Raw genomic sequence first — 26,321 nt, 5'->3', positions numbered from 1 at the left:
GGGAGAATGAAAGGAGAGTTAGGCAGCCTGCCAAGACAGGAGTAGCTGGACGTGGCAAAACACCATTATTAACCAGGACGAGGCTCAACCAGAGAGGATTTCTTCAAATCATGCCGGGGCCCAAAAGCCATCCTGAAGATAATCAGAAATCTGAACTTGATGTTTCATTAGTGGGTCAGGACAGCAGGACCATCATCTAGTTTTGACTTTTTCTCCTGAGGTCCAAAGTGTCACAGAAAGGCTAAAAGGAGAAGTTAAAGCAGAAAATGCAAACTGGAGAGGAAGTTGCCATTTTTAAATTCCATATTAAAATCTTAATTCTTAATTCAATTTATAAATCCAGTTCTTTAATTCTCTATTATTTTGAAATAGGTAGTCAAGTGATTAATTAATCTATTTTTTCAAAATTATATACTACTTATTGACTTGTTTTTTTTTGTAAATACCTTTTTAAAATGAACGAATAATAGATCGATTCATATTCGTTCATATTGCCCCTTGAATTAATTACTATATCCTTTAGCCTGTTAATTTATATATCAATAAGGTTGATAACTCTTAGTAAAAAAATATATATATATGAATATAAATATTTGAAATATAATAATAATCAAGTTATATAATATAGCCATATATTTCATCCAGAAATAGGCAACGCTGCATAATGAGTAGCCTGCTTTTGGTATTTTTAGTTTATTTTGATAAAGTACTTTATTTTGAAAGTACTTTTACTTAAGTAACATTTGAATGCACTACTTTTACTAGTATTTCTACCCTGTGGTATTACGTTTTTTTACTTAAGTAAAAGATCTGAGTGGCCTAAAAGAAATTAATTTGCAAATTAATTTGTAAATGTATATTTTACATGTACAATTAGTTATTAATTTGTTAAATGCTTAATTACTATTTCTGTGACACTTATGGTCCTCCATAGTCTGTTGCATTGTTAACTTAAGTCTTTTTTACTCTTGGCTCATAATTCTTTGCAATCTATCCGGAAATCCTTGATTTCTTTTTGAGACTGACTCCTCCAGTAAGACTATCAGGGGTTTTATTTCTCCCAGTTCAGCCTTTTGGAAGTTGGGTCAGAAATCTGAACTTGATGTTTCATTATTTAACGGGTCAGGAGGACAGTAGGACCATCATGTAGTTTTTAACTTTTTCTCCAGAGCACATCATTTAAACTGTTATTCTTTGAACCTCTCTTGTGGTTATGTTTTCCTGAGCTGCATAGTGCAGTGTGAAGAGATGTCATGAAGAATTGAACTGTAGCTATGTAAATCTTTTGGTGCCAGTGAGCGCTCTCTGCTTTTAATGGATACATGGGGAATTTTTACTTTGCTGGAACAGGATCAGTCAGGACAGGTTTGGATCACAGCGACCACCTCGAGACAACAGAGAAAAATTGGTCTGCAACTCACTTAACAAGCCACAGCTGGGCGAAAAAAAAAAAATGCAACCCAAAATGACTTTATTGACTAAGGTGTTTTGGCATTCAAGTGGACAGCTAAGCTAGCCGTTTTCTCTCCAACATTTTTCCACATTTGTCTCTTCCCCTCTTCAGTCCATGTACTTTGCAGTATTTCCTCAAAGTCTTGTACTCCACAAGAAGATTACCAAACCACTAGACCTCATGAAAGTGACGATTAATTAAAACACTGCAGCTTTGAGTTCACATTGTGCTTTTTCACAAAGTAATCGTTGCCATATTGAGTTTCAAAGCTCATCGCCTCGGTTTTATGTTCAACAAGACATTTAATGAATTATGGGGAGAGGGGGCTTTTTACACCAAGTGAAACGATAGAAAATATATGAAGCTATGCTTGAGTAAACCATAATGGCTACCTCTGTATAGCATGTACGCACACAAATAAAAAAGATGAAGCAAATTTACTGCATTGATTGATGTTTTTACAAGTTCTTTAATGTAAAGGAAAACTACAGTAGTTTTTGTATGTAGTGGTTTGTAGCTTCAGAGAGGCAATCTTTGAACACGGAGACAAGCTGAAAACGGAGGCATGGAGCCGGCTATCAGGGGGTCGATAAGTGATGATGTGTGCAGATGTTATGTCCTACCCGCAGGTCGATTTTCCCTCGCGGTCAGTGGGGGAAGCTCGGCAGGATGAAGGGGGAAGGGGAGTAATAGGATTTAGGAAAGCCCACCACCTGAATCATGCATGAGACAAAAGCTTCGGCTGTTAGATTTATGGAGGTCATGCTGACAGGCATACTGTGTTGTGCTAATAATCCTTGTTCTCATCACACAGAGCCTTGCTGGGTGCACAGATGGGTATTACCACATTGTAATGGCTGAAGAAATATGACCTCTGATATAACTGTACTGACCGATTAACAAGGCAAAGGACACCACAGCCTCAGTATCCTGCTTTGTGATTATGATGTTTCTTCAATCAGAGCGTACTTATTTCTAGCTAGTAATCTCTGTCGCAGAGTGAAACACTTTCCCACGTGACCATGAATGGCGTAGTGTTGTGACGGGCCTGTGATGTCCTGGTTGCCACGGTGACGGCTGTGTATGTGTGCAGATAGGGTATGTGAAGGAGGCCGGTGTTATTGAGATACGCTGCTGTCAGCAGAAGCAGGCAGGCAAGCATAAATCGATGCAGGATACCACAGCAGGGAGACAACAAAGTGTGTGGGTGCATGTGTGCATGTGCAAGTCTCTGCAGACATGTTTAAACCCCCATACTCACACACATATAAGCAGTGCCACCCGCATGCCCTTCAAAGAACAGGCAAGGTGAAAGACATGGTGGTTCAGTGGGAGAAAGGAAGAGGAACAGAGGTGTGTAGTGTTTGTGTGTGTGTGTGTGTGTGTGTTGTGTGAGTGTGCTATGTCCACTTAATGCACACTTGATTGTCATAATGAAGAATGGTACTTTTGCCACAGAAAATGTAATATTTAATTTTATGAGTGAAAGGAACATTAAAGGGATTTTTTGCTATGGTTGACAACAGTCCAAAATAATAGAAAACATGAACAATTCCCCCAAATCCAAAACTAGACTACATTTTCTGTTTCAGACCTGAGAACACAACAATACAAACAAAATTCATGTTTATGGCTTTCTGTGGATTCGCAAAATTGGTCTCCCATTAATTGTGACTTTATACTTGATGACATCAGAAGTTTTGGACTTATTTCTCTGGCTTTAAGAGAAGCTCATGGTTACAGATATTGATAAAACTTTCCTAGGCCATTGAAATAACATACTTGAATTCTTTATTTAGCTGATGTTACCCTTTGCCTATGACTTCATGTTTACTATGTAACGTATCTCTTGTCACGTGTTAATTTTATATAAAAATGTCTCTGCATGTGCCACATTGTGAGTTTTTTTGTTTTGTTGTTTTACTGTACATGCATTTATGTCTGTCCTTGTTTAGTCTCATCCTACGGTTTGTGTCACAGCAATTAGGAAGTGTATAATCATACAGTACACTGACTGGTCTTGTGTGCCATCTCTTTCCTGGCTTACTGAGCTACCTTTTTGGAATGTAAATGACTGTCATTGACAAATTAGGGATGACTAAGTGTTATTTCCTCTCTCCCTCCTACAGATGACGGATTTGTCTGCTAAATGCCACTCTGAGGAAACTCCAAAGTCTTAAAGCGACCGACAGACCGCAGAGAGAAAAGAGTATTTTCCCAAGAACCTAAAGGACTTGATAATACTACCACACAAATGTGGACCTCCCAAAACATTGTCATCAAATAATCTGAACAACAAAACAAACACAGAAATAAGACAAAAAAATTTGCAGCCATGTCTGACCATAAAGACATGACCCACCGCCACCTGCGGCACAAGCTACAGAGTCTCAGTCGACGACTGGATGAACTGGAAGAAGCAACCAACAAGCTGCAGAAATCTGAGGATGAGCTGCTTGACCTGCAGGTCAGTACCAGTTGATTTCAGATAGTGTTTGTTTGTGTGCGCATATCAGAAACAATAAGTGTGTTTGCATACACAGAATTGTCTATTAACATGACTAATGAAAATAAATATTCCAATAAAACTCCGGTTTACATGCAGCTGTGCATACTCCGATTAACATGCCCTAACATGTCATTCATCACGTCAAAATATGAAGAAGTCGAACAGCTGGAGCCACTTGTCATTTTGCTTTTTTGCATTAAAATAGGATTTTTTCACATTTTCCTATCGGTTGTGGACTCACCTTCACCTTCCTGAAAAGGTCGGTGCTGCAATATTTGCACATTTCCAAAAACCCATTGATATCTAAGTCTTCTATAAAGTAGGTGTATAATAAAAGTAGGTGGGTTTCTTCTTCCGCCCAGAAATGTGAGATTTCCTTTTGTGTGCATCTCTACACCACAGTCTTGCAAACTGTTAGTGAGATGGTTTGTGCACAACATATTCATGACAACGCACAGAGGTGACCGTAAACAGACGAGAGGCTGTGGAGATGCATATTCTAAACTAGCTGTATACATGCCCAAATAATGAACCTAAAACCCAAATAATAACGGCATATCTCATGTGTCTTAATAGGAAAACAGCCAAACAGCCTGATTCAGAATGTCTAAATGGAGTAGTGTCTTGTCATATTTGGAATAATATGGGAATATTGGTGTGCATGCCACCATAGTTAGTGAGTGGAAAGAGGTGGAATAGAAATACACTACATGAATTGATTAATAAATGGTTGGTCTCTCTCTCATCAGGACAAAGTCATCCAGGGAGAAGGCAGCAACTCATCCCTGCTCGGAGATGTGGAGGAATTAAGGAAACGTCTCCTAAAGATCCAGGGTAAGGATGAGGAGGTACGCAAAGCAGAGGATCTTTGCCGCACAGTCAGAGAAAAACTGGAAGAGGAGGAGAACCTGACAAAGGAGTTGAAGGCCGAGACTGAACGTCTACAAAGGAGGATGGCCGAACTGGAGAAACTGGAAGAAGCTTTTGGGAAAAGCAAGTCTGACTGCAGCCAGCTCTGCCTGAGCCTCAATGAGGAAAAGAACTTGACTAAGAAGCTCTCGTCTGAGTTGGAGGCCCTCAAAGCACGTTTGAAGGACTTAGAGGGGTCTGAGACAAAACTGGACAGAGCAGAGCAGGCTTTGGCCATGGAACTGGAGAAACTCAAAGGATTCACCCAGACCTTTATGAGCGAGCGAAAGAGGCTACTAGAGAAACAAAGAGAGGACGAGAAGATTATTCTAAAGCTGACAGAAAAATTGGAGCACCAGAAGAATCGCATTGGCATGTCACCAGACCCTGGTCGCGCAGATTTCATGAGGTCGCGAATTGAGGACGAGCTTTCATCCACGGGGCTCCTCACAAGTAAACTGGCAGGACGGAAAAAGAGCCTTGAGTACTTGAAGTTAGCCGATGACAGCATCGGCCTTGTGAACAAATCTGAGAATGAGAAGAACATTAGTCTTGAAGGCTCGCAGGAGGAGGACAACAAAGTAAAGGAGCTGACACAGGAAGTAGAGAGGCTGAAGAACCGCCTCAAACAGCTGGAGATTGTAGAGGAGGATCTAAAGAACTCAGAGTCCAAAAATGGCGAACTTAACGAGAAGTTCCAAATGGAGCGAAACCGGGCTCGCCAACTGAGCGAGCAGGTGGAGCAGCTCAGGACGCAGCTGTGCGGAAAAGGTGGAAGAAATGGAACTAGTAATGTGGATAAACATGGCAATGGAAGCACTAACATTTGTCCCAACAGCCCCGCCAAGGTCCTGGAAAATGGCAAAGCTGAGAATGAAGAGATTGTGAAGGGAGGTTTCAGACAAGAGAAGCCCAAATTTAGGAATGTTGCAAATGTGTCAGAGCCAAGTTCCCCCAAACACAGGAACAGGGAGCTGTCTCCTCAGCATAAGAGAGAGACCAAGCTGAGGAGCAAAGATCTGAGCCACTCAGAGGAGAGCTCCCCGAAGCCTGTGAGGAGAGCCCTCAGTCCAGCTCACAAGAGTAGAAGGACACCCAAAACCACAACTACTGCAGTGTCTTCTGATAATGGAATAAGAGACACAGGACGAGGAACTGAGGACAAGACAAGAGGAGCCACTCCCTCCTCTGTAAACACAACCTCTAGTGATACTAAGAAAGCGTCTGTTCTTAGTCGCTACCCTCCAGCAGCTAATGACCAGAAGCCACTGAGGACGGCAAACAAACAGACGGATGGGGAAACTAAAAAAAGCAGAATAGAAAAGTTTTCAAAACTGTACGTAGGTAGCGATAGCGAATCAAACAACTCTGATGTAGTGCCTGAAAGTAACATCAACAGTCTCTCTGCTTTAGAGAAGGACACAGCGTCTGCCTCAGATCAGGAATCAACAGACCTGGTTCAGGAATCTGTCTCAGTATCTGTCGCCTCCTCCCTGTCCAAAGCCAATGGAGCCTTCACAGCCTACAGATCCCAGGTCACTCCCCTGCTGCCCAACGACCAGGGGTCAGAGGGTCATTCGTCTGCCTCTGAAACTGAATCCACTGGTTCAAGGCCCTCTGAGCCAGAGCCTGTAACTGAGACGACTACTACAACTGCAAGCACTAGGACTGCAACCTCCAGATATCCTAGATACTCCCACGTCCACGACTCGCATTCAGAGGGTTCGTCTTCCAGGAGCTCGTTTGATGAGGAGCTCCACAACAGAACACTGTTGGCCGAGGGAGGCCACCCGGGGCCCGTGCACACTGCAACAGGGCTCGAGATCCAGCGAGTGTGCAGCCCACGTGAAGCGCTGAGGTCAAAAGCTGTCATCAAGCCTGCAATCGTCGAGATTGACAGGAAGGAAGTGATGATTTCCGAGCCTTTGTCTGCAAACGGCAAACCCAAAATCTCCACCAAACCCATTGTGACCAGCACCAGTAAAATGACCAGTAGTATCACCATCTATCCCAACGACCCGAGCTCCTCCAGAACCAGCAGTCGCAGCAGCAGTCTGTCCAGTGAACCCATGCCGATTAAAGAACGCCACACCTCCACCAGTAACATCCTCATAGGTAAGTGCCACATGATGCTTTAACCCTTGGAAACCTGGGTGAATTTGTCTGATTTCTTTTGAAAATATGGGAAGAAGGCGATGAGCAAGTTAAGAATAAATGTCCCAGAAATGGTTCCAAGAAAATCACCTGAAAATTAGAAAAAGGAAAGGAAAGTAAAAGGAAAGTAAAAACAAAAAACAGAAAAAAAACAGTGAATGACCTGCTCCAGAATTATAATTCTGTGAAAAAATTTCCCCTAGTGTTTTAAAATTATTTTTAAACAAGTTATTTTAAATAAACATATTTCTTGCAATTTGCAGGAAAGTTTCTCATTGTCTGCTCACAGTTGGTCAGGGTTCAAAGCAGCAGCAGCAGCAGCAGCTCTCTGAGGCTGTATTCGAAGAAATGCTTTGAGTTAAATGCCTATTTCAGCATGCTAACATTCAGGTATAATGGATGCCATGTTTACAATGTTCACCATCTGTGTTTAGCATGTTATCATGCTAAGATTCAGTTGCTAACCACAGGGGCATTAATCACAAAGTATAGCAAAGACTGATGGAAATTCGTTATTAGTTTTGCAGGTTTTCAGTCATAATTTAATGTACAAGAAGAAGTCATCCTGCTGCATTACTGCCTTGTCACTTTGATGTCTGCATTACACCAAACAACTTTTCAAGCAATTTGACAAATTTCCAGTGTCAGAATGAAATCATGAGAGTTGTGGCACGGTCCTATGATCTCAATCAATTAGTGTAAGTCCGAGCTGTCTTAAGTCAGTCTTTTTCTTGTCTTAATATTACAATAAAATTAAACATGTTTAATATTATCTGAAGTTTTTAGTCTTAGCTTATGCAAACGATGATGTCAGTATTGTCAACAACAAACAGGTGCGCTCTTTCCAGAATCAAATAGGAAGCAGCAAATTATGAAGATGGTAAACATGTAGAGCACTCTGGAGTTGTGGTTCTTTTGGACTGTGGAGAAGGAGGACAAACTGTTGGAGTTGTGGAGTGAATAAGAGATGGTATTTGATTTGGCCTGCATCTGATCCACCAACCAGCATTTATTTTTGTGAGGAATCATAATTTTTGAACAGTTCGCTTCTCTTTCCCACCGTTTTCTTCTTCTACTAAAAAGTACGGTTAAACAAAGGAGGCTGGTTGCTATTTTAGGTGACAAATTCCATATGTAAAGTTTGTCACAAGTACAGTTTATCTGTATGGATTATACTGTTGCCAAATTGACAAGAATACTGTTGAAATATGACGCCCTTTTGCCCCCTTTTTGGAAAATGATGTGTTTTTGCAGACATGTCAGAAGTTGTTATTATGTCTAGGATGGCAAATCATGTCAAAGAATTCTAGTTTTAGCTTTGCAAGTAGTGACACTTCAAGATCCCCATTCTTTTCAAAATCCCATAGAATGAGCCTAAAAAACTCATTTTAGATGTGAGAAGGTGTCAGAATTTAGTCTTTTAAAAGTGTCTGGTAGGCTTTACTGCCAGCTTATTGCATCTGTGAAATGTTTTGTTCATAAAATATTTATTTCTTTAATCCAGGCCCCAGCAGTGAGCACCATGGCAGCATCTCCGTCCCGTATGAGATCTCCATTCCCAAGAGTGAGATCACCTTGCGTTCGTGCCAGGACCAGGACTATGGGCTGGAGGACAGCAGTGACTCATCATCAAGGTCCAAACACTCCAGAATGGAGACAACCACCAGCCACCTGTGCTGCCAACGCGGCAACTTCAGCCTCCAGTCCCCAGACACCACCTCCGCAGACTTAAACGACACAGAGTCGGGCTTCGAAAGCAGCAGCAGTAGTAGCACCACCACAGTCACCAGCTGGAGACACCAAAGACAAAACCAGCACTCTCAAGAGGACAGTTTACCAGACATGAAGAATGTGACTGTGAGGAGCACCTGGAAGAACAGGGGACCTGCGTCAGTGGACGAGACCGGCCGGGGACGAGGGGGTGCAAGGACGATGACTGATGGTGGGTCGGAGGATGAGACAGAGACCGTGACAACATGGAGGGCTTACCGTGCAACCACCTTCGATTCAGAAGAAACCGTGAACAGCGGAGCTGGTGGGAATGTTGAGGCACAGAAGGGAGCAAAGCCGTCCCCTGCAGAGGTGAGATAATGAATAAATCTAGGAGACAAATGAGTACATTCTCTGCAAAAAGGTAATAATAAATTAATGGACAGGAGTGGGCTACTTTATAGCTGCATTATGTTCATCTTTGTGTTGCTCTCTGTTCTAGGTGTACATGCGTAGGATCAACAGTGTGGTTACTAACACCAGAGAAGTCGAGGAGCCAGCGCTTCGCCGTAGCAAACGCTCACAGTCTCCCACCACTGAAGCAAGAGGCCTGGGACGGACCGTACCCCATGCACCTGTTACCTCTCAGTCCTGGGGCAGATCCTACACACAACAACCACAGGTAGGATGACAAACTTAAGGTCTTTATACTTTTGTGCTCTCAAAAAATGCGATCTTTTCAAAGGATGCAGGAACCCTGACGCTGTAAAAAATGTAAATGAAAACAGAATTTAATGATTTCCCAATCCATTTTGACCTATATTCAATTAAATACAGTACAAAGACAAGATATTTCATGTTCAAACTGATAAACTTTTTCATAAATATACATACACATACACATTCATTGCCTTTTCCTTTAACAACATTCAGTCAGCATTCAAGAACTGAGGACACTAACTGTTGAAGTTTTGAAAGAAAAAATTCAGATTCATGAGGGAAGCATCTTGAAGCTGGCACAGCAGCTTGTAACCTGCTTTTGATGTTACAACCTGCTTTTCTGCCACTTGTATAACTGAAATGCTACTCCCCCTCCTGCTGTACAAAGCAGGACCTGGCATAGCAAACAAAAGCTTCTCAAAGTACTAAATATATTTCAGTTAGTCTCTGAAATACTTTTTTTCTTGAGTTATTTCACTTTATTGCACTTATTTTTTATGGATTTATTTATCTGTGTCAGTTTGTAAAGTTAATACCAATGTCTAATCTAAATTTCATGTGACTAGCTGTGGTTAAATATGTTTAATAAAAAAACAACATGTTGAATACTTTGGATATATGTTAAAAAGGATTTGCATTCTGTTTTTATGCATGTTTTGCGCAGTGTTGGGGATGGAAATTGTTAATACAAATCAATCATTTATTAGTCTTCATCAAATGGGAAACACAAAACAAGTGTTAAGGTTTGGCAAAATTTGACTGGTCATTTTACATGCTTGGAGTATCCGTTTGACAATATGGAAGTTACTGAAAGAATATCACAATTTAATTCATCCCCTCTTGGTAAATAAGCCTCTGTGTTTACTTTAGATTTCTCAAATATTTCTGGCATCGAATTTTCGCGATTACAGCATAGCGTGGCTTCTGAAACACCCTGTATTGCTGTGCAGGTGAAAGCATTATCTGCACCACTCGGCAAATAGTTTTGTCTTGAAGATAAAAGTCCAGAAAGTACAACCGCAGGGCTGAGCTCCTGGTGTGTCCACTTTGCATGAGAGCTCAGCTTGTATTTTTCCCTGACGCCAGGCTCTGCGACTTCAAGCTTAGCACAGCAGTTCTGTAGGCCCCACTCCTGCTGCCCCAGTAAGCACAAAGAGAAAAGGGTGGGTCAAAAAAAGAGAGAGGGAGGATGGAAATGAAAAAGACCTCAACAGGGGGAAAAGAAGGTTAGGAAAACCTCAAGGAGAAGAAAATAGCTGTCTTGTATTTAAATGTGCCACCACAGACTGTGCCCCTGCCAGGCGACGTTGCTATTCTGCGCACATATTGCTAAAAATACATGAATCCTCGCACATGTATAGGATTAATGTGTGTCTGTGTATTAATCCACATACGTGCATCTGTCATCTGTCACTGTGCTAGAGCTTGTATTTGTGGATTTAATTTGAAATTCTGAAACTTTCACCGCTGTAATCACAACCTGACATGTAACGTCTCCTACACTTATCACTGATTGTGGAGCTAGGTCATAAACACTTAATTTCCATGCAAATAGTCACACTGAGCCCTCTGATTTCTATATGTGTGCCTATGCATTAATATGTAAGATTGTGTGCATAGCTACAGTTTAATTAATGGAGTGTGAAAGTTTGTACATGTCATCAGGAAGATGAGGTGAAAACGACTTATGGGCTACAGTATTAACTCACTTGTCTATTGGTATATAATATAATGTCAAATGTCTGCAGTACCACTTACAGAGTGGGCTCCATGGCTACAATAACATGTCAGTCTGTCAGTTTGACAAATGATGCTGGACTGGAGGACTTTGGCTAAAATATCTGTGTTTTCCTCTATAAATAATGTGGACGTTGCTAAGGAGACAGACACACACATGCAAAGTGTCCGCTGTCCCATCCATCATCTTTACTCACATTTGTGTTCTAGGGCAATAAAGTCATCTGTAGTTAAATCGTTTTTGTCGTGCATTTATACAGCACAGTCCCTCAAGAGACTTCTTAAAGTTCCCATAATATGCAAAATACAGACGGCCAGTTTTAATCCTGAGCCCCTGTGTTCATTTATCTCTTGCCATGGGCCAAATATATGTCCAAAAAAACAGTATCAGAGTATTTTTACATGAAAATTATTGTCTCTTGTCTTATAAAACCAGGTTAAACAGTTTCAAAAATATCCAAATAAAAGAAGAAATGCATATGATTCATGAGTGCATTTAGAGTATAAATCCAGCATTATACTATTTTCCTCTTTTGGGTTTTAAACAGATTACGATAAATAAATCAAATCAATGCATCCTGATGTTAAAATGATCCAGTTAATTATTCAGTACCAGTTTATATAGTCTACACTTCCAAACACTCCATAGCCAACTGCATCAGAAGCAGGTAAAGCCCTTGTTCCTCTCCGCCTACGCGATGCGACACAGCCATGTCCCTTGTATTTCGGCCGTTACACTGAGCCTCGACCCTTAACGCCCCCTTTCAGCCCTGACTGGTAGAGAGAGCATTTGGGGACAGCCACCTTTGTTGTGTCTCTGACTCCTCCCCTCCTTTCCTTTCTTGTCCATCCTCCCTCCATCCCCCCCTATTTAATTTGTCATTCAAGCGCTGACATGAACAAAATGGCTTCGAGTCATGTATTTGAGGGGCTCTGTTGGGGTCAGTGCCCACATCAGTTCTGCTACATGGCCTTGACCTGCGATTTCAGGACAGCGACCACTTATTCTTTTCTCATTTCAGTTCATACGTGTCCTTCCTCCTCTTTTTGACCCATCCTACATCACTCACTGTTGATAGCCTTGGTTATCCTAAAGCTCTGCCCTGTCTGATGTGGTAAATCAGCAGTGACCTGATGAACTTTTTTTGTTGTCACTGCTTCATTTAATGCACTTTGTTATGGGAATTTCCCAGAGCCGCTTCGTTGACTCTGCGGTACAGTAAAACTTTGTTTCCACTGATATTCAATACACGAACTGGTCACTCCATTTAGATAGCAATTATGAACAAAAATTGCTACAGAGCAAAGACTAAATAAATAAAAACTACTTCTATTCATTATTGTGCTTTGAAGCATGTCTTGGAACACAGCCGATCATCTTTGGTTTGGATTTTCAGAACATTTCAGTGGTCTGAACTGCGTCCATTCCCAAGAGGTTTGGATAAATACAGCTGTCGTCAGGACAGCGGGAGGTTGGGATTAGTTTGTGATTGCAGTGTCAAAGGTTGATAGAAGAGGCTTGTATTATTACGAGTTTGTAGATGGAGGCACACGGGTTGATGGGAGAGGAATGCAGCCAGTCACCATGAACTGAAAAAATTGATCTTTCTTTCAGTGCTCCTTTGGCTAAAGCTTGATCCATTAAAGTGTGCATATAAGTAGCAGCTTTTTATATAAGGTGCTGTTGCTTCAGACATTTATTCCTCCTCTTTCAGCATGAAAAAATCGGTAGTCTTCCCAGTGATGAGTGTAGAGCAGACGGAAAATCAGAGATCGATAAATACTGTAGTCATTAAGGAGGAGACAACCCTTCCAATTCCTTTAAGCACCCTGGAGCGACCTGGACAAATCGATAGCTCATTGATTAGCTTTCTTTTTCAAACCTCATGTATAAATTATTTGGATGTCATTTATTCAAACCTCTATGGGACAGAGAATGACATCTTCTCATCAAATGAAAGGTCATCGTCGTTATCATCAAGTTCCAAATCCATGGCTGCTGTTGAAGTTTGACTTTGGTTTGTTTAAACAAATGTTTATGGTGCAAATGTGGAGCACTGACTTTCTGTAGCAGTCACTCTACACCTCAGAGTCCAGAACAGAACAGTATTGTAGTAATTCCTCCCCACTGTAGCAGGAGGAAACCTCAGCCTGTATATGAATGAGCCATGAACTTATGTTTGGCTGAGGACAGCGGGGCCGATATGGCCGATGAGCAAGATACCAAAACATCCTTTTGTTGAGTCAAAAACCAGCGGCAGCAAGGTAAAGTGTGGGATCAGAGCTGCCCTGCTATTCCCTGTTTGCCTGACATGACCCGCGCAGAAAAAGCCCTCTGGAAAAACTGTGTGTGCAGCAGCTGAAGTTGGACTGCGTGATGTTTTCAGTAGTAGAGCATCAGAAAACAGAGACTGTACAAAATGCCCCGTGAAAAGCAATAAACGAACAGCTTTTATAAATCATAACCAATAAACAGATCATCACTTGGGCAAATCAAACACAAATTTCACCTTTTCTGAAACATTTCACCTGGAGTGTCAAGAGTGTTGTCTTACTGGAGAGGTGATTTAAGAGTTTGAGTTGGCAAGACATCATCATTCCTTTAAAATTGGGCGAGAGACCAAGGGCAGACAGATTTAAAGTAGGGATGTAATTTCTTCTGCAGAAGGTCTGACACGCTACGTGTTATTTCATGAATCTGCTGGCCTTCATTGGGTTTTAGAATGAGGAGGCCTCTCACAGTGTCTGTTTGTTTTTTTAAGAAAGCTCTTGGAAACTGAATCAATCGTTCTTAAATGGAGAGCCTTTTGTTCTCATAAAACTATGTCTACGCATAAAGCTGAAAACACCCCAGTGGAGCATTGTTTCCAACCTTCAGACCATAAAAATAGGGAGGATTTCAAAACCAAAGTGAGAGGTCTGGGGTCCTCCATTGGAAAATTTGTTTCCTCGAGTCTGGCGACATTTAAGCCCACTGCATCAGCGTTTTGATGTCAAATACATTTAATTTGGATTAGTTCTTGGTTGATGACCCTGGTTCTCTGCTGGAGGAGGGACGGAGTCCAGACTGTAGGCTTGGTCGGCACCAGAGACCCACAGCTGGCTGTCCTCCCTGGCCCACACGCCCCTGGGTCCTTGATGCCAGAAGAAAGACAAAACTGAAGACTAGCAGTCTCTGGAAGACAACTGAGTAACCCATGGGGTGGAGCAGGGCAAGCTGGGTTCCCCTAAAAGCCCTGCTAGAGTGTCCCATTGCACTTATGCATGGATAATGTGGTAAGCATGGAAACAAAGTGTCCATCGGCAGTAGTGACCACCTAATTCCAGCCTGACAGCAACCCTCTCCGACCCCAAAGGGTTGTAGAGAGGGGCGAGCGCCAAAGGGTAGGAAGCGGTACACTTTTAGAGTCATGGTGCCTTAACATGCTGTACTCTGCAAGAAATGGTTTATGATAATGAAAAGGAAAAATGTATAAAAAGTTGTCATAAATTTGGAAAAATCCAGGATACTTGTGAACCTGGGATGAAACCAGGAGAGTGTTGCTTCAAAATGTGTTGTCAATATGCGTTTTCCCCGTTAATGCGTAGCGCATATTTATCTGGTATTGATTAAGGCTGTCTGCATTAACACGTTAAATAAATGTAAAAGTCATGATCATAAAGTCAGTTTCTTTGCATTAATTTATTCCCAATCAAGACACTTTAAAAACTGTTTTGAAATGCGAAATAATGGAATTTTAAATATTTAATTAAAGATGAAATTTAAAAAATAATAATCATTTGACAGCCCAAGTATCAATCATCTCTTCTAAAAGAAAGCAAAAAAAGGGAATTTCCCAAAATGTCAAACTATTCCTTTAAATGTCACAGATCATCTTATCTATCCTGTTGATTTGATAAACAAAGGTTGGTATAAGATCTGCACCTAACAGCACTGCTTTTCTTCCCCACACCTTCTCTGTTTTTTTTTTAGTGTTTCAAATTGTCATGCTGTGCTGCCAGACATGATTTAGTGTTTCTGATTATAACAGCCTATAAAAGTGGGTTTTCCAGGCTGAAGGCGTTGTGGTGTGAGCTGGAGCAGGTCTGCGATGACAGCAGCACTTGCTTTTCCCAGTAGATTTTCTCTGCTGTGGCACATCATCTTACTTAACAGCATTTATTACAGGCTGACATTGCTCTTGCCCAAATATTTTCTTAAATCAACTTTCAGCCACATGGGAAAAATCTCTAAGTTGGCACACACGCAGAAGTTGCTAATTTTCCTTTGAACAAAGCCACACGTCTTTAAAGCTGTTAAGTTCTAGAAAACATTATTTTTATTTCCTTTTTCTTTTAATTCTCAGCTACTACATGCCAAATCTTTATTGTCATTTTTATTAACTTGTTATATTAGGTCCACAACAATGTGTTGAACAATGTACCAGCCCCCTGTTGAGTGCAGGAGAAACACTGGGAGCACATTACATGGCAACCGTGTGAAAGCCCCCGGTCCTGCAGCAGCGGCTTACCATAGAAGGAGAATATGCCACTCTGCCGTTTCCTCCCCTCGGTGACTGGAGCAGGAAGTGACCACACTGAACACGCCTACTTGGCAGGGATCGCTGGTGACTGATTTCCTGTCTGTTACCCCTGGAGACGGAGAAAGGCAGTCCAGCAGGGCTCCATTAAAGCCAATTAGTGAGAATGCCTTCTAAAACGGCATCAGAAGCCAACTCCAACCCACCAAATGTCACTAATTATGGTGCTTTTTTAAAGCTGAAATTACAGGCGCGGGGTGCTGTTTCTGTGTGCTTTAGGAACTGCATCGTCATCTAACTCTCGCTTTCTGAGAGCAGGGTTACTGAGGTTATGAGAGGGGATGTGCCGCTGTAGCCACCACAGACTAGTAACGCGGGGTTTGTTTTCTAGTCAGCCCACCAAATTATAAATCTCTCAGCTTGGGGTATGTTTGGGGTTTTTGGTTGGGGATTTTTCCCCTGGCAGAAGTCCACATGGCAGACTTTCCTTGTCACACACCAGTTAACATAAGCAGCATGTATTTAATGCCCACATTATACAAAAGCCCAAACAAGGCCCCAAACCGTCCAAACAAAATCCCCAGAGTTCCTTCACACTACTCCAGAATATGGGATTAAATGTGTTTGTGTTTCTGATCATGCCAAGGCCAAACCAATTCCCTTTTTTAACAAAGACTTGCCGCCGGTTCAGACTCTTAACAAGACTTTTCTTTATCACATTTTCTTAACCTCTCCAGGCTGCTGACAGCGTAGAACCCAGTCCGAACCCAAGCCACAGCCCAGCAACCTGGAGGCGGCACCTTCCCAGCAACGACCCTCACCCTGTGGGGAGCTCTTATGATCGGGCGTCTAAGACAGCAGGAGCTTCCTCCAGAGCGGATCTGTGGTCCAGTCGGGGTCAAGGGTCAGGGGCCAGAGCCGAGGGGAGGACCGGAGCTGGGAGCAGACCGTGGAGCCAACGCCACTCTGAGCATCATTAGAGCAGCTGGGTCTGAGCAGGATGTCTACAGCAAGAGGACAGGTAGGAGAAGATCTTTTTTTTTTTAATCCTTTGAAAGTCATTAATTAAAGGTGACTGATGTTAATTACCTCTATTGCAATGATGTCATATCTCTTAAGGGGGTTTCAAATCAAATTTGCAGCATTAAGCTGACCTGACACTGCTGCAGCACGTTTCACAGCTCTGGGTTTAGCACATCCATCATGATGGCAGCAGTGTGGTAGTTTAATATGTAGAGTGACCCCCAGTGGGAAACCTCAGGCTCACTGCATGTAACAGTCAGCATCCATCCTGCCAAGGCGTCCCTGAGCAAGAAAATTCCAGGTGAACTGTACTGTAACTAAATCTCCAAGCAGGCGTGAGAGAGAAATCCTGCATTGTTCATAATTCTGAATGTTTTCTGGATTTTTAAGCAGTTTCCTGGAATAACAATGAGCCTCCTTCGCCAATATCTTCCAAAGTTTTTTCTCCAGTTTGTTTTTGGTATTCATTTTTTTCGTATCTATTTCATTGTCATTCAGATTCATTATGTCTTCTTAAACTGCAGAATTTTTCGTACCTGTTCAAAAAATGATGAATCCCATTGTCCTCGTAAGTTGAAAACACTTGCAGATCCTAATTAGTAAACACAAAATAGGCAAATCAGGGCTGTCTGCACACACAGAAATTGAAGAGCAACAGAAGCTGAGAAAATAAAATTCAAGAATGCCCAAATAAGAGTCCAAAGAGGATGAAGCTCCGGACCTGAAATATATATAGTTTTTAAAAACGTTCTTAAGGAAGCTGGAGGAAGTTCTCCAGGAAGTGGACGTCAAATAAGTAATCACTCTTAGTAGCATTTGTAATGGACACAAAATAACACGAAAAAGATGCATGAGATGCTAAAATTGTGCCTTAATCCCCTGACCTGCAAATCGCAAACATAATGCATTATTGCACATTTGTCGGGAATGAAGACAGAGACGAGAGCCACGATGCTCTCCAAGGTGTGCATGTGTAGTTCGGCGTTAATGGGGAGACTTTTTTGAGTTTTCTTGAAAGAAAAGCTCCATTTGAATCCAAGTTAGTAATCATTCACTATCAGTTTCTTTGCGGAAACATTATTCTTCATACATATTGACTTGTCTATTAACAAATTTCACACTTTTACATGTTTAGCTGGTCTGCTGTGCACTAACCAAGGTTAGTGAGTTTTTTTGGAAATTAATTGGAAGCGTACCAATTAAACACTGTTTCTCCTGTAATTCATACCAAATCACCTTGTTGTCTCTGGCAAACTTTTAGGAAATTATTTGGAAATTATAGCTCAATCATGTGTCTGAACAAGATGAATGGCTGTGTTTAAAATAAGAAGAATTAAGTAAAATCTTTTTCTGTATTTTTCTCTCAACAGCACTCCATTAAGCTCTCAATGGCACAATGAGGGCCAAACATCAGTCTTCCATCAACTAATGGCTACCACCGTCTCCAAAAGTCAACATCTACAGCTTTTATAGCAAGCAAAGCAAAGAAAAATAGCAGTTGCTGCCATTTAGAACAACAAACCACAGACCTGACATCCTTACTCTGACTCTGAGTGTATGCTGAGACGTGAACAGCTCTTCCTATCCGGAACTTTCTTTGTCCCAAAAGAGGCATAAATGGAAAGACAGTGCCTGTACAGTGTTTTTGGGGGTCGCCTCACCAGTCCATGTATCCTCTTCTGCTTCACGTGTTGGATGTATTATAGTGTAATCCCTAAACTTGACAAGGGAGAGGCTGGCATGCTGGGGACGGCTGGGGATTTTCCTGCGTGCCAGAGAGGGTTTAAAGAGAGTTAGAGGAAGAAGGACTCAAATGTTGAGAATGCCTTTCTCAGAGGACCATTACAGTGACCTCAATGAAGCTGGATGTGCATAGCTTCTGCATCAAAATTTCAACCTTTCTCCATCGCTGAAAAAACGATCTGCAGTTAACAGCAGTACAAGGTTTAAGATGCATCTTCATCTCACAGGGCTGGATCTACATGCAGAGCTCATCACAGACTAAAGTACCTTTTAATGTGACCAAAAACAGGAAGCGAATTACCGTCTTTGCTGACCCATACCATGATATTCACTTATATATTTGCTTTGACAGCCATATGTGCTTTTTTCCAGAGTTTCTCACACATAAATACACAAAACCATACAAACACATGCACATTTTTAACTTTTGGTTTATTTTAAACCCGTGTCACCACTTTCTGGCATGCAGCCTCAAACTGGATTTAATTTGAGGTCTTGGATGTTGAGCGAACATTTGCATGTTTCTAAGTAATAAATGAAGAGCACTTGAAAGATTGTGACTCAGCATGCACTCTGCTTAAAGGATTGCTGGTTGGCTTCATTTAAGGAGCACACAGACACAAACACACACACACACACACAGACACATATGCATACACACATGCATACACATTTGTACAGACAGACCGGGACCTTATTTATGCTTTTTGCCATTTTCACCAGTTATTTTCTTTGTAATTCGCTTCCTGTTCTGCATTATCCTTTCCCCTTTCTGCTGAACCATATCAATACAAAAAAATCGTAGTTTGCACGCAATGAAATGCAATGCACATGTAGAAAAAAAAGAATAATTGGGATGGAGGGGGGGGTGGCATTGTTTATAACCTCAAACCATGCTACAATTTCCATGGTGCTTTGTTCTACAGCTGTTGCAGTTCTCCTCATTCATGTATTTTAAGAGAGCCATAGCAAAATGGAGTTTTAATGAATATTGGACTTGGGATTACCAGCAAACCTGGCCTGGCAGGCGGACATTTTTTTCAGTGCTGCTGTAAATACTGTAGACATGCCAGCCGGTCATAGGACGACTCCTAACTGGAGTCACAAGGAACTGACAGTTCAGCTTTTACGTGACTGGGTTCGCCGTGCGAATCGTCCCATCTTATCTCCATTATTTCTATAGAGGTGTATTTTTTTGCTACATCATAAAATATCAACTCGTGGTTGGTATATTGGAGCAATCTCTCATTGGAGGGTGCCACTGCAGCAATGGGGGTGCCATAGAAACCAGTTTAGTAGTGGCCAGTCAACAAAAAAAGGTGTTTTCATTGAGGTAAATGGTGCATATCTATGACAGAAACATTGTCAAACTTTTTTCAGGCTCCTGCTGGAATCATTACAGTACGACAGGCAATGTAAACTTTGATCCCACAGCAAATTTTATGAATGTCGCTATTGAATGCAGCTGAGAATGACCAATCGCTTGATGTACCGATCCAACACAACTGCATTTCTTTGTTTATCCGACATGTAACTGTGACAACATCTGTTGAAGAACTTTTAAAGCTCCATCTGGTTCCTCTGCTGTTGTGGATTTCAGTGCTGTGTTGAGTCAGACCCTGCTGGGGGTGGCCTGTTGAAGACTCAGTGCATTTCTCAGTTCTCCTGTATTCTACCAGCCGTCATCTAGCTGTAATATTTATTAGTCTCCATATTATGTACAGGTTCTTTTATTGTGAAGAGGTCTGCCCGGTGGCAGGAGCCCATTCTGTTGCCGCTTCGTCACTTTACTGTTTATGCAAGCAGGAGATTATATGCAATCAATAAACTGCCCCCCCGCCTCCATGCAATGTCTGTAATTATGCTGTGCATACAGGTCGGTGGTAACTCCAAACTAACATGTTTGTTTACCTGCAGAATGTGCATTTCCATTACTCTTTGCTAGAACTATTTACAGTGTTCATCTGTGCCTTGAGATTCAGTAAGAGAGGTCCCAACAAATCCAGACTTGCACCATGTTTTTACTCTTGCTGTGCATATAAATGACATGCAATACTGATTGTGAGGTTCAGTTTTTTTTTTTTATAACTTTATATTCTTTCCTTTAGAGGTTTGTTGTATGGAACGTCGTAAAAGTATTTTGGTTTAAGGGTAAAAAGTTCTCAGAGGGAACTCCTCCCTGAGGGATGTCAAAGCAAGGTTCCCTGAGAAAAGCTTTTCTTTTCTTTTTTTCTAACCCAACTTCAAAGTACCCTTTTAAAGTATATAGACCGCACCGCTCGAAAAGCTATGTCCTTTGGATTTGTCTGTCAGAGTTGCAGGGTGCAGCGCAGCCGGAAAGGATTGCCATGTGGCCTCTTCATGGCTGCTGCTGGCTTTATGATAGAGCAAAAACAGACCAAACATACTGTTCAGAGCTCGCAGTGCAAATGCCAAGACCTGATGATCATGTAGTCTTTCTGTGCTCTCTCTGTTATTGTTTCTACTACCACTCTTCTCATTTACCAAAAGGGAATGCCATCTTTTCCCTGATCTCTCATCTTTTCAACCGATTCCAACTTTCCTTTTAGTATTTAGAGCAGTGTCCCTCACTCCTTTCCTCTCGTCCTCTGTTTCTCTGCATCTTCCTTGGATTCTCATTTCCTAAAGGGAAACGTTGTCCTAAACAGCTGTGATATGTTGTTGGTTCAGAGCATTGTTTTATTGAAGGCCAGAGGCCTGTCACCAGACAGTGACGGGCAGCTCCCTGGGTAGCTGAAAGGTCAGAGGTCAGGGCTGCATCTAATCCTGTCTCTTCGTCTTGACTCAGGGCTTCTAAATACAGGAGAGGAAAAGCGACAGCTTGGCAGTTATTTCCACTTTAGGGGTAATTAAAACAGACTTAGGTATCAAATGTCCACTTCTGCCTGAGCTCACGCTGCCAGAGATGCACGTGGTGTGGTCGTCTAGTGGTGTTGTTATTAATATGACAGTGAGCGCTCTCGTTTTAAAGCTTGACATGTGAGCTGGTGTGTTGTTAGCTGCTGCAGATCCCAGAGTAAGAAGGTGATGACTGAGAGATGTGCACGTGTTTGTCAGAGTTGGCACGCAGCGCCTGAGATTGTTTTTGTTTTTGTTATTTTTGAGGCTGACATCACTGTGGGTCAGGATTTCTGTATATAGCGACTTGGTGATGCAAGTGCTAACATGAACGCCCTTCTCAACCCTTATCCTGCCTTACTGCCCCCATATGTCACCTGTTTCCCTCCACCCAACAAAAAACAGGCAGACTGTCCTCCAGTTTCACCCATCCTTATGACAGCTATACTGTACAGCCACTATCATTTGCCTTTTTCACTTTCCATCTTCCCTCTACCTTTTATTCACCTTCTGCTCTGAAACCAAGAGAGCATTTGAGTCGGGGGTCCCAGGAAGACCCAGCTGTCAGAAACTCGGTTTTATGACGCATTGAAGGGTTTCTGTCCTGGAGACCGGCTTCAAAGAAAGTGTGGCTTTTTAAACTCCATCCTCCACTATGCATGATGCCTTTCTTCCTTACAAGACCCCAAAGTTCACTAACACCCGACCGTACGTCCACGCTGGACACTGAAACCTGGATGGACCCTTTGCCACGATGAAGACCACTTTAAAGGGTAACTTAGATATTTTTCATACTGGACCCTGTTTTAACATGCTTTTGTGTCTAAGTGGCTAATGGGAACAACATTTTTTTTATTGGTCCAGTATTGAGTGAGACTGTCGCAGCTAGCAGCTGCAAAACAGGCTGCAATGTAACCGCTTGGAGCATTTGTGAACCAGTTTACATACACTAAAAGTGCTTGTTTTTGATGCTGACATGCTCAGATTGTTATCATAACTATCTGACAACATTATGGAAAGAATTTTCAACAGATATAGACCTTTTTTTTTAAAGAATTAAAAGGAGATCTTCTTTATTTAACCAAAAACAGCCCCAAAATCGCCATCGCCAAAGCCACCAGACTCCATATAAAACAACAGTTATTTTATCATCATAAAATACGCTTCATTCAAAGTCTACAGAAACAAAATAAAACTCATAAAATCTGTCTCGGGTCATCATTCCACTGTTCCGACAATCAACAGTTCTGGCTTGGTTGAAATAAATCCTTAATTGACCTGTTGAGATGTCAAAGTAAGCTGGCTCTATACACACTAAAATTACTGATAATTTAAATGGAGTCTGGTGGGTTTGGTGATAAAGATTTCGGGAGTGTTTCTGGTTAAACAAAAAGGATCTTACTCTTTAACGAAAAGGTCTATATCCATGGGGATCCTTTCCATAATGCTGGCAGACAGTTAAAATAACAATCTGAGCCTGTCGGTGGCAAAAACAAGCACTTCAGTGGACATAAACGGGACGGTGCAGAAATGCCCCAAGTGGTTACCTCGCAGTCTGTTTCACAGATTCCAGCTGCAGCGCTCTCACTTAATACTGGTCCATTTTCAAAATATGTTGTTCCCATTAGTCACCTTGATGCAAAAAATGGGACTATAGTATCCAGGTTGAAAAATACCTAAGTTACCCTTTAAGCTTTTTTCTATATGTGTTTCGGGCTACATGCCATTACTCACATGCTATAGGTCTTATTCGTAACTTCCAGTGGCGAGAGCCTGCACAGCGTTGACGTGGTGGAATGTACTGACTGGTCATCTGGGACTTAAGTGAAGACTTTACAGGTTTCAAGATTTCTATGGCTTTTGTGGCGCCGTAAAGAAACAGCAGGGTGCTGTTACAGAGGTTTTTGTCGGTCCCTCTCCTCCCTGAATGATGGCAGTTTTGCAGAACATTTGTTGAATGAGAGAATCTGTACGGTTGCTGTTGCTCGAGCAGAATATTTAGGCTGCGAATGATATGATTGGAAACTCCTTCCAGGACAAGAGGTGGTTAAGCGGTGGAAAGAAAAGTGGCTGCTTCCTGCACAAATACCAACTAAAGAGTTAACAGAAATCCTCTTAAGCCCTGGTGGTGTATGTATAAACATCCGTTATTTACAAGTCATTGTTTTTTCCTCTTTTATAAAGTAGACTAGAATGTACTTAGTGGAGATTGGCGTGGCGAGGCAGAAATGGCTCCCGGGCAGCGAGCGGGCCCTTGTCCTCAAAGGCCTCCATTGTGAAGCCAGGGTCATGGTGTCATTGGGTGGCGTAGGCTGTAATCTGCACTTAACCAGCACTTAACTTTAAGACCTCAAACTACTAATGCCCCCTTAGTCCCCTTTGTCAAAAAGTTTCCTCTTTTGTGTCCCAGATTTGTACTTAAACTGAGTTTCAGTAGCTGTTTGCTGAATGTACCACAGGCGGATATGTTATGTGTTTTTGCACCAGCCAAATTAGAGTATTTAAGTATCATCTCACCAGGTAAAGAGAGGAAATTGGCAGTGAATGAATTGTGTTTGAACATGTTTTTTTTTTTAGAGATATGGCACCCTGTTACGCCTGTATCTCAGCCTTCTAACATTGTGCCAAAATCATTCCACAGTATTTCCAGTTTACAGTCAGAGGCGGTGCCAACGCTTCCCCAGATGGCCACCCTGTCTCTAAGATACTGAAATTAAGGGGAAATATTCAATTTGAGGGTTTTCTTTTTTGTTTTCTGCTAATTGTGTTTTTATTTCTTTGTTAAAAAAAAGATGTCTTATTTTGGAAGCTATATCGGATAGATTTTATTTAAGGAAACTCTTGTAATTTTGTAAAGTGGGCCTTATTATTGAAATATATTAAGTATTTGTCCATCTTGATTTTAAGAATGATATTTTTTTTGCAAGATAATGTAACTTCCTCGTTGTTATTACACTCCTGGAGAGTACTTCTTCCTGTATTTTGTGTTTGTTGTTCTAATGCAAGACATTTCTGAAGACCTGGAGACATGACGGCACACCACAGATCGGAGAGAGAGGCCAGGGTTGTGTCATAGTCATTGAAGAATGAGAGCTATGTGCATTTTATCAGAGCTGAGCAGGTTTCGCAGCACTGAGTGGTTCACCATGTGTCGTCCCCGTTTTTATCGGGTGACCATTCAGTGCTCCGGCTTCTTTGCTTCTCTGTTCTCCCTCGCTCATAAATTCAGGGTTCGTACATCTTCTGTGCTGTATGTTTGTAAGTGCTGCCAAAGAAAGAAGCGTGCAGGCCCCAGATACACATGTATATATAAACACAAATAATCGAATAGGAATAAAAAAAAAACATGTAACTCATCTCTCTTACATGCATACATGCACAGATACAAGAATTTCAGGCCTGTACAATCATTTTTTATGCTGAGTGTTTCTAAGTTCATTTTGTGTGCGGAAGGAGACTGACAGACAGAGGTGTCAAACACAAAACTGTATGTAATGAAATCAGATCAAAAGGGGTTTTTATGATTTATTCTTGCTTCTCCGTGTGTCAGCGATGCCAGGTGGACTTTGTGGGGAGACGGTTCGTTTTTTTTCTCCGTTTTAGAATTAATACATTGTGCATGTTTTAACCTTAACTGTGGCTGGCGCACTCTGCATGTAGGTCTCTTGAAGCTGCCAACTGTACAGCAGACCATATGTATTCCAATAAAAATAAAAACCAACCTGTTTGTAACACGTCTCCATATTGGAACCTGTGTCAGTGTGTGTGTGTGTGTGTGTAAAACTCAACCATGTATGTTAATCTCTTTCATGCTTTTTGCAGTACAAGCTCAGCAAGTTTTGATTTCATAGCGGTACACCCTGTGTGTGTGTGTGTGTGTGTGTGTGTGTGCTGATTTTGAACAGGGCAGAGAGAGCAGCAGCTGACGGTACGCAAAATAAGCAGCAGGCAGACAAATGAGGCAAATTGGTCAGGTACAAAGAGGAAAACCACAAGCTGTTGTGGAATGCAAAGTCAGCACACATAACTCTCTTTTAAACAGCAACGCCTCACTTTGTGAAAGCCAGCACTTCTGTTCCCGCAACCGTAAATACTCATCTAATCTGCACAATCTGGTCTGATAAATCAAGACTTTTTCATGTGAAAATAACCAGCCTCTGATTCTCAAGTTATTGTAATATCGGACATCAATGCTCGGTGCATCTCACGAGAAATCTTTGTGGTGAAACTTTTTCACTTCACCTCAAGCTGCCTTGTAATTTCCAACATTTCCCAGAACAGTTTTGTATAACTGCAGAGAACAAGCCTGAACGTGTTGAATTCAGCTGCATGGCCTTTATTGTGTAGTTGAACAGAGTTATAGAGCAAAAGATCAACATGTTCAGGTTGACAGCAAGTGACTTTTTGTGCATTACACTGTGGTCTATTGACACTGCTGTTAGTAGGCAACGCTTCCTGCCTTGGGATTTGAAAATCACAGTTTTAAACTAATTATCGCAATGATATCAAACTGTAGGCTATATTTCATATATATTATATGTGACTATGAACTTTATATTCAACTATATACCGCGGGGCAAGTGGTGAGGGGCGAAGGCCAGAGCAGTGTGAGCCACATTTAGCCAACTGTACAGGACAGCCAAAACAAAAAATAAAGCAAAAAGTTTGCAAAAGCACACACATGCAGACACAGTTTTTTTTTGTTTTTTTTTTTAAAAGTAGATTCTGGACAAGAGATAATACAAGAGACAAAAATAACACAACTTACCACCATAAAAATTACCACCGCGGTCACATTTGAAGTGATTTAATAAAAAAAATAATGGGAGCATAGTCTCATCTGTGGACTCTTTTCATTTATTGTATCACCTCTTGTCCAGCACTTAGCTTTTACTTCTCTGGATGTATCCACTTTTGCAAACTTTTTAAACAAAAAATGTGCACTTTGTCCTGACTTAATTGATTTTAACCCTAAACTGTAAAA

At 41.6% G+C, this 26,321-nt stretch overlaps 1 protein-coding gene across 1 annotated transcript in view; it reads left to right on the top strand.

Moving 5' to 3' along the window:
- luzp1 (leucine zipper protein 1) overlaps window positions 1-20,537 on the top strand; it is a 62,331-nt gene extending 41,794 nt beyond the window's left edge. The window contains exons 3-8 of the mRNA XM_042500405.1: window positions 3,583-3,920; window positions 4,712-6,986; window positions 8,530-9,107; window positions 9,238-9,417; window positions 16,450-16,733; window positions 18,106-20,537. Of these exons, the coding sequence (XP_042356339.1) occupies window positions 3,789-3,920; window positions 4,712-6,986; window positions 8,530-9,107; window positions 9,238-9,417; window positions 16,450-16,692 (3,408 nt within the window). The 5' untranslated portion in view covers window positions 3,583-3,788 and the 3' untranslated portion in view covers window positions 16,693-16,733; window positions 18,106-20,537. The remainder of the gene's footprint in view (window positions 1-3,582; window positions 3,921-4,711; window positions 6,987-8,529; window positions 9,108-9,237; window positions 9,418-16,449; window positions 16,734-18,105) is intronic.
- Window positions 20,538-26,321: the final 5,784 nt, after the last annotated feature.

Source organism: Plectropomus leopardus, chromosome 14 (assembly GCF_008729295.1).
Source record: "Plectropomus leopardus isolate mb chromosome 14, YSFRI_Pleo_2.0, whole genome shotgun sequence".
Lineage (NCBI taxonomy): Eukaryota > Metazoa > Chordata > Actinopteri > Perciformes > Serranidae > Plectropomus > Plectropomus leopardus.
This window is presented reverse-complemented; position numbering and strand designations above follow the sequence as displayed.